General features: G+C 46.9%; 1 protein-coding gene across 1 annotated transcript; it reads right to left on the minus strand.

The window, feature by feature from the left end:
• Nucleotides 1-5,441: 5,441 nt before the first annotated feature.
• LOC147982563 (uncharacterized) lies at nucleotides 5,442-6,991 on the minus strand. The gene is made up of 3 exons (XM_087516348.1): nucleotides 6,680-6,991; nucleotides 6,419-6,611; nucleotides 5,442-6,097 (listed from the first exon to the last, which is right to left on the minus strand). The coding sequence occupies exons 1-3, from the start codon at nucleotides 6,989-6,991 to the stop codon at nucleotides 5,442-5,444; spliced, it is 1,161 nt and encodes a 386-aa protein (XP_087372474.1).
• Nucleotides 6,992-9,622: the final 2,631 nt, after the last annotated feature.

A 9,622-nucleotide genomic window follows, 5' to 3' on the forward strand; every position in this document is an offset into this window, starting at 1 on the left:
TACCAAATAAATATAATATGACAAATTTATTCAAAAAAGGATCTAATGATGTCAATTTTGTATTTATTATTTTTGTATAAAAGTTAGTCAAACATTGAAGAGTTTGACTTGAGACAAGCTCATATTCAGAGTAAAAAGAAACGGAGGGAGTACATAATTTTGCATAAGGTCTATAGAAACTCCGCAAGGCCAACAGTAATATGAAGGCAACATTACCCAAGGAAAAAAATGCTATAGAAAAAACATTCGCAAATTACATAGCGAAACAGCCACAAAAATCAACAAAAATGTCAGTGGGACAGATGCAAAGATCGCCAACCAATCATAAACATAAAAAAATCCAAGAAAGTTGTCAATTTGTGATAATAATTATACATGCAGTTTTATCATGCCGGTCGAGAATACGAGTTTTTTATCTTTTGCAAAATACATCCTAGATAAATCTTTTATGATGTGGATAAATAAAATGATTCACACATATATATAAAGTTTGATATATTGATTTTTTTCATAAATCTGAATGTGTTATATCAAGCTGCACATTCTGGCTACAATGTTTCTCCTGTAATTTTTGTTGTATATTATTGACTAATGCAGAAAAATTAAATAGGATAACATTCTCTAGACAAACTACTGTCAGAGAAAACAATGACATGTGCACCACCAGAGAATAACAAGTTATGACGAGGGTGAGTGACAGAACATTTCACAAATCTCGGCAACACTCGATGCTAGTTACATTGATTTACATTGGAAAGTGAGATACTGAATTGGAGTAACTAGCATATGGATCAGGTATTCATAACACTCGAAGCTAAAAAAGTCCTTTCTACCAGCTTGACTAGATATCACCGAGATGAGGATATGGCGTAAGATCAACCATAGCATAGAGAAGAAATTGATAGTTTCATCATGCGATTCACCCTCGCATCACTCTCTGCATGCCATTCAAGGGTGATTAGGATTTTGTCATTGTCGCACGCTCCTCCAACCCTCTTCTTATTGTCGGCTAGAGGGCATCCACTAGAAGAGCCTATGTGGCTACCAGTGAGGGTGGCAGCGAGGCCTCGATTGCCCCTGGTTGGGTGGATGGTCTATGCACGCCGAAGCGGTGGCCTCATGTTGGGTGGGGGTGGCGGTGGGGGTACTCTCACGTTTGTCGTATTTTAGTCTCACCTTCATGGAAGAAAGGTGAAATATTCCCATGTTTGACTTAATGACTTCAATTGATATACAATAAGATAAGCATGAGCAACTTATCAACATTTTAATGTTTGGGCCGGATGCATATATTAATAGCGAAAGACTAGCTACATAAAAGAAAGGGCCATGGCCAAGAATAAATAATCACATATATATATGCACATTCAATCAGTCGAAGAAATTTATAGAATCTTACTCCAATATTATGCATCACATGAAACTGGTTGTCACTCGACGTGGTATCATTGCTTCATGTTTATCAACCTACTCCCTCCGTTCCAAAATAGATGACCCAACTTTGTACTAATTTTAGTATAAAGTTGGGTCATCTATTTTGGAACGGAGGGAGTACAAACTAAAAGGACCCCCATGAATAATTTAGTAATGGATATCCTAATGTGAAATATAATAACACATTATTTACAATTATTGTTTATCTAGATCTATTCCAATTACAACCTGATTATGTCATTTATTGAACTAGCAAGCACTAATATGCATGAGAAGATATTTCATATGTATGATGGTTTTGCCGGGTTGCCTCGATTAATCAGTGACCCACACTTACACTATTGTTGCTCATATTTGGCTCTCTACAGCTTGGGCATGCATTTATGTACGCAAGGAGAAATTTTCACAGAATGAATATGATTTGAGAATAGTATACTCTTACTATTATTTTTGGGGGATATGTACATGTACATTGGGTAACACAGGATATGAATCTCTGTAGCTTGGTAAATGGAACAATTCACTTCTAGCAGAGTCGTTCCCCTATTTGAACTCACATGTCACTGATGCACATGTCATTTCTACCTAAGCCAAGTTGAGGTTGATTTATTTCATATGCACAATAACCCGTATCATAAGGATCCACGAGTGAATTACATATTTTGATAGAATGTATTCATGCCATCAATTCATCTGACCAGAACCATAATGATTCATCAGATCGTTGGGTGCATTACAACATCAAGTAAATATTACAAATTCTTATTGAAGACATCAGCCCACCTAAACACTTCATATATATTTGGAAATATAAAGAGGATATGTAACATAAGTATTTTTCTTGCCTTGTTTTATCCAATATGCTAAACACCATCAATATGTTAGAGATGAGAAGTTACAACAATGGCAACAACCTGTCATGTTTTCTTTATGACAAGGTTATTAATGAATATAAAATTTTCCACTGCCCAATACATTTCATGTTGGACATGTCTCAACGTCACATGGGCTTCGAATCGGAATCAGATTGCCTCAATATTGCAAGCTAGGCCTGGTTTACATGGGGAGCTTTTCTATTGTTATTCCACTATAGCATCTCAAATTCTGCCAGTTCCGCAGCGCACTCGACGATGCGTCCTGTGGCCTCCAGTTTGAGAGGATAGGTCCAAGGTAAAGGAGGATAGTACCGATAGTGGGTGGGCCTGGAAATAGTGTCATAACTTTTGAGAGGCGATAATTATGGCATATAACATATTCTAGATAGTGGGATGCCGGATCTCCGCATCATGTAGCACCTTGGTCACAAAGTACACAAGTCACTGGACAAACCATTTTTCTACATCCTGTTCCATAGGTCCCTCTTGGACCTGGAGGACCTCCTGCTTGACAACCAATGGCGCACTCACAACATGGGGGGTCGAAGAGATATACAAGAGCAATGGTTGTCGGGGTTCGGGAGACACTATGACAGGCGGTGAAGTCAGATATACTTTCATTTGCTGGAGGGCCTGCTCTGCTTCTGGGGTCCACCGGAATGGACTGGTCCTCTTGAGGAGTGTGAATAGGGGTAGAGCCTTCTCTCCTAGCTTGGAGACAAATCATCCCAACGCCGCCTGCAACCAGCAAGGTGATGCACATCTTTAAGATGAGCAGGTGTCCTCATCTTCTCGATGGCTTTTATCTTTTTTGGGTTAACCTCGATTTCTCTGTTGAATACCAGGAATCCTAGCAACTTTTAGGATGGGACAACGAATATGCACTTGCTGGGATTGAGCTTCATGCACATTTTTGTAGGCTACCGAAGGTTTCGGCCAAACCTTCCAAGTGTGTAGATTTATCCCGCGTCTTGACTACCAAGTCATTGACATAGGCTTCCACATTACGCCTGATCTGAGGGCTAAGAAAATTCTCATGGTGCGTTCGTACATTGAGCCCATGTTTTTCAGTCCGAAAGGCATGCATACGTAGCAGAAAGTCCCCACAGGTGTGACAAAGATTGTTTTCTCATCACACCCCTCTACCATTCGGACTTGGTGATACCTTGAATAGGCATCTAATAAGCATAGAAAATCGCACCTGGAAGTGGAGTCCACAATCTGATCGATGTGTGGCAAAGGGTATGGGTCTTTGGGGCATGCCTTGTTTATATCACTGAAGTCTATATACATTCTCACATCTCCATTAGCTTTGGGGACTACCACGAGGTTGGCTATCCAGTCAGGGTGCATAACTTCCCGGATGAAGCCTGCCTTTTGTAGCCTTTCGACCTCTTGTTGTATAAACTTCTGCTGGTCAGGCGCCTGGCGCTGAATTTTTTGCTTAACGGGTCTTCCTCCCGAACATAAGCATAAGTAGTGCTAGATCACCTGCCTGGAGAGCCCGGACATATCCGACGGTTACCAAGCAAACACGTTGGCATTAGCCAATGGAAGGAGATGAGTACGCTTTCCAATTTGGGATCGAGTTGGTCCCAAATCTTAATGACTTGGCTAGGATCATCCCCGAGGGGGATATTTTTTTGTGGTGACAGCAGCCTCCGTGAAGATCCTTGACCTTCAAGGGCTTGGGAGAGTGGGCTCCTCATTCCTGGTAATCCCTTCCTTGGTGATAGCAGCCAGGTACATCTTTTCAGCGCATATCACGCCATCGGGGAGGTGAGAAAGGACACATATAGGCCCTTTTGGTCATGTTATTTTGATCGTCATATAGACGTAGTGGGATGCCACCATAAATTTACCCATGGCTGGGCGACCAAGGTTAACATTGTAAGGTAACATGAATTTAGCAACGTCAAAATCTAGCGACTCAGTTCGGTAGTTGTTCTTGTCATCGTCATGGCAGAATCCGACCCTCCAGTGGCATGCAAGGCCGTCGTGTAAAGCTGGAGGTATTCTGTTAGATCTTGGACCCCATCGTACTCAGCATCATGATGTAATTTTGGATGCCACACCAACTAACAGAGGTCAAGGGAGAGCGCTTGACAACCCGCCCGATAGAGGGGTGTGACCTCAACCACTGGAAGAGCTCTGGGTGGTGGTCCTGTAAAGAGAGCGTGGGGAATCCAGGGAGTCCTGATATGGTTGTTCCCTGTCCGGCATGACCCAAGTGCCCCTACCCATTGTCCCAAAACTGGGTACTTTCCAAGGTGTGCTTACCCTCCCACGGGGCCGGGAGGTTGGGGTTAGCCACGCGCCGGCCATCCCCGACAGGCTAGCTAGGGGAGGCCACCGAATCCACCGACCGGGGTCACCTTGGCCTTGAAGGAGTACGGGTTGCGCTGCCGACTGAATGCTGTCAGGCCAAGCTCATCTTCTCTTCCACTTCCCTGAGCCATGAGCCCACGAGGGGTCGTTCCTACACAGGGGTAGGTGGGTGACTCAGTAAAGCCTACGCCACCCTCAAGGAGGCCGTGTGTGACATCTCCAAAATGTTGGCTTTTGATCGCTAGACCAAATCACCGATGAGCTACTCGTGCGTACGTGCAAGCACACAAGCAGCTGGCTTTGGATCTACAGTGCCACCAAGGCGTCTTGCTAGCTCGTAATTTTTATCCTCGGCATTGCTTTTGCCGTTTCTAGTAGCATTTCAGAGATCGTCTTTCTTGTTGTCGGCTCATCCATAGCTTGACGACAACTCTTCTCGCTGGTCATGTCTTCAACCTTCACCTGTACTTTGATGCTTAGTTGACTGTCTTTTGCATCCTCGAGGAGACATCTTTTGAACCTGTGCGAGACCAAACTTCGGTCTAACATTGAGTTCCAAGCTCTTAGCGCTTGCTTCAACCCATAAAGTGCCTTCTTGACCTTGTAAACTTTCCCTTCTTCGCATTTCTTCTTGTAGCCGAGGGATTGTTCCACGTACACTTCTTCTTTGAGGTCGCCGTTGAGGAAAGCGGATTTCACATCCATATGATGAACCTTCCAATCCTTTTGTGCTGCCAAAGCTAGGAGCACTCTCACCGTCTCGATTCGAGCAACCGGTGCAAACACCTCCTCATAGTCAACTCCTTAACGTTGTACGTAGCCCTTTGCAACGAGTCTTGCCTTGTACTTCACAATGGCACCCTTCGTGTCCTTCTTAAACTTGTAAACCCACTTCAAACCTATGGCCTTTTGGTTCGGAGGTCGGGTTACCAAAGTCAACGTGCCATTGCTCTCGATCGCCTTCATATCCTCATTCATGGTGTGCATCCAACTTGAACTTTTGCTCGCCTCTACGAAGTTCGTCGGCTCCTCAACTCCGAGTAAACACAAATCGGAGTACTCAAGCGTAACTGGCTTTGCGTACTTGTAGAATTTCTTGAGGGTCTTGTAGCGACGAGGCCCGGAAGAATCCGTTGTGGCTTGCGAAGGAGGCGACACAAATTGTGTCGGTGTCGATGCACTTGAGAAAAATGGTTGAGTCTCGGGCATGGTAGATGGCGGGTCGTTGGCATCCACGTCATCGGCGTAGTCGTCGTGATCGTGACCATCATCTTGATTGTCATCGTCACTATGCGCCTCGTTGTCGATGTGGTTGCCGAGATCTTCACCCGTGTCTTGCGCGGCGTTGTCGCTATCACCTTGCGACCCATGCGCGTCGTCGTTCGTGTCGGCACCATGATGATCACTACCATTGTGGTCACCTTGGTTGGGCGTCTTGCCAACCACCTGGACGTCCTCCCCTGCATCATCATCAGTTGGAAATTCAACTGTGAAGTTGTTACCGTTTGGAGCATCGTTGGCTGTTGCGCTTCAATTCCACGCTTGGTTTTCTTCAAACACGACGTCGCGTGAAATCCGTAGACGCTTGGTTCGTGTATCATAGAAGCGGTATGCCTTGGTGCCGGAACTCCTCTTGTATCCGATGAACACCATCTTGGTGCTGTGATCGGCAAGCTTTGAGAGATGCGGCTCCGCCATCTTCACATGTGCCACACACCCAAACGTCCGTAGATGACACACATTCGGCTTCCGTCCGTAAATTGCTTCATACGGAGTCTTGCCGATCACTGCCTTCGTTGGAGCCCTGTTGAGAAGATAGACGGCCGTCGAGATAGCTTCTCCCCAAAAAGTCCCCGGCAAGTTCTTGCTCTTCAGTAAACTTCTCGCCATGTCAATGACGGTTCGATTGCTCCTTTCGACAACCCCGTTCTGCTGCGGCGTATAAGGTGCCGTGAGGAACCTCTTTATGTCAATCTTCTCGCAGTAGTCGTTGAACTGTTTGACGTAAACTCTCCGCCGCGATCTGCCCGTAGAGCGCGAACCTTCTGCTTGTGTTCCATCTCCGTTGCAGCCTTTAGCTTCTTGAACGCTTCATACGCCTCATCTTTAGATCGTAGGAGAACGACCCACATATATCTCGAGTAGTCATTTACCACTAGGAAGAAATACTTTTTTCCTCCGTGAGTTACTGGGGTGATAGGGCCACATAGATCACCATGAAGCAGCTCAATCGCATCACTTGCACGATAGGTAGACTGAGCAGGGAACGGCCTGCGGTGCTGTTTTCCAACCAAGCACCCATCACATACTCGATCAACATGGTCGATAAACGGCATCCCAGATACCATCTCCATCTTCGACATCTTCTTCAAAGCGTAGAAGTTAACGTGTCCAAATCTAGCATGCCATAACCACGAATCATCATCACTCTTGGCGAGCCAACACTCCGGTTGAGATTGATCATGGTTGTGGATATAGAGCTTGTTCCGCGTGCGATTCACACGCGCTAGCACGTTTCGGAGGTTGTCGAAGATCGTCATCACTCCGTTCTCAATATTCACCTTGCATCCATTCTAGTCAAGTTTCCCGACAGAGATGATGTTGTTGCGCAGCCGTGGGATGTAGTACACTCCGATGAGTATGCGATGTTCTCCTGTGAGACCCTCAAAGAGGACAGAACCTTGCCTGCAAATCTCCACATTTGAACCATCACCGAACTTGACCGAGCCTTGAACATCATATTCGAGGAACTTCTCCTTGCACCCTGTCATGTGGTTACTGGCACCCGTGTCGAGATACCACGACACGTTTTGGCTCCCGGATAACTTTGGTGTTACCTTTTTCTCATGAAGTAGCACCTTCCGATTTGGTTTCACAACCGCTGTTTAGACGAGATCACAAACTTCGGCCATCAGAAGACCTGGACGTTCATCTTCCTTCTTTGCCAAATTTGCCTTGATCTCCCGCTTGTTAGGCTCCGGACAATCCTTCGCAAAGTGACCCATCTCGTTGCATTTATAGAACTTGACCTCGGACATATCCAAGTTCCGTGGCTTCCGCTCTTTAGATCGGTCCGCCTTACCACGACCTTGTGGCTTGCCTTTTCCTTTGCCTTCTTCGGTTTGTCCGCCGCGCTTCGCGTTGCTTGAGCCTTCGCCAACGTTGGCCTTCCTTTGCTACTTGCGGACTCCCAATCTACGCGCGAGTACATGAGTTGGTCACTACCTCCTCCATTGCCCTTTCGACAACCACGAGCATTCTCTTCCCATGTCCGCAAGCGTCCGATCGCCTCCGTTATGGTCATGTCGTCGATGTCGTAAAGCTGCTCGAGCGTGCCGATGATGTACATGAATTTATCAGTCACTGAACTAAAAAACTTCTCCACAATCTCGGTCTCGTCGAGCTTTGCACCAAGCGCGCGGATCTCTCCCACCAAAGTAGTCGGACGCATGGCATAGTTGTTCACCGATTCAGTTTCCTCCATCTGCAACTTGTGAAATTGGCGCTTCAGCACTTGTGCCCGAGCCTTCGTGACGCGATCTTCTCCAATCCTCATCTCTTTGAGTGCGTTCCACGCCTCTCTTGCTGTCTCGAACTCCGCCAATGTCATCAGCACGGAATCTGGCACAGACTGGGCTATGGCGGCCATGGCACCTTCGTCGCACTCCTGGTCGACATCGTCGTCCGTAATGGCCTCCCACACTCGAAGGGTTCGGAGAATAATCTTGATCTTGACCGCCCACACGCCATAGTTGGCGTCGGTGAGCATCGGGTACTGGATGGGGATGTTGCAATGCGCCTGCACGTTGGCGCCGCCCGTTCCGCCATCACTAGTCGCTGACTTGCCGCCCTTTTTCACCTTGTCACCGTTCTTGTTCACCTTGGAACCGCCGTTGTCGAACTTGTTCCCCTTGGAACCGTCGTTGCTGGACTTGACTGACTCAGCATCACTGTCCGTCATCGTAGATCGCCGAGGCTCTAGGTACCAATTGTTGGCTTTTGATCGCTAGACCAAATAACCGATGAGCTACACGTGCGTACGTGCAAGCACACAAGCAGCTAGCTTTGGATCTACAGTGCCACCAAGGCGTCTTGCTAGCTCATAACTGGCCGGATCGATCGACTTCGGCGGAACCCACGTAGAACGTCGCGAACGACAAAAGCTGATCGGGACTATTTTTCGATTGCAACAGGGGAGTGCCGCTCCTGAGCTTTTTTATCTTCATTGATCTCTTTCTGGCTGATCACATTACACGGGGTGGTCATGTATATATTCCACGCCTCTCTTGCTGTCTCGAACTCCGCCAATATCATCAGCACGGAATCTGGCACAGACTGGACTATGACGGCCATGGCACCTTTGTCGCACTCCTGATCGACATCATCGTCCGTAATGGCCTCCCACACTCGAAGGGTTCGGAGAATAATCTTTATCTTTACCGCCCACACGCCATAGTTGGCGTCGGTGAGCATCGGGTACTGGATGGGGATGTTGCGATGCGCCTGCACGTTGGCGCCTCCCGTTCCGCCACCACTAGTCGCTGACTTCCCGCCGTTTTTCACCTTGTCGCCGTTCTTGTTCGCCTTGGAACCGCCGTTGTCGGACTTGTTCCCCTTCGAGCCGCCGTTGCCGGACTTGACCGACTCAGCGTTACTATCCGTCATCGTAGATCGTCGAGGCTTTAGATACCAATTGTTGGCTTTTAATCGCTAGACCAAATAACCAATGAGCTACACGTGCGTACGTGCAAGCACACAAGCAGCTGGCTATGGATCTACAGTGCCACCAAGGCGTCTTGCTAGCTCGTAACTGGCCGGATCGATCGACTTCTACGGAACCCACGTAGAATGTCGCGAACGACAAAAGCTGATCGGCACTATTTTTCGATTGCAACAGGGGTGTGTCGCTCCTGAGCTTTTTTATCCTCATTGATCTTTTTCTAGCTGATCAGATTACACGGGGTGGTCATGTATATATTCCACGC

The sequence above is a fragment of the Triticum urartu genome, chromosome 3A (assembly GCF_056163025.1).
Source record: "Triticum urartu cultivar PI428250 chromosome 3A, HENAU_Tu73, whole genome shotgun sequence".
In the NCBI taxonomy this organism is placed as follows: Eukaryota; Viridiplantae; Streptophyta; class Magnoliopsida; order Poales; family Poaceae; genus Triticum; species Triticum urartu.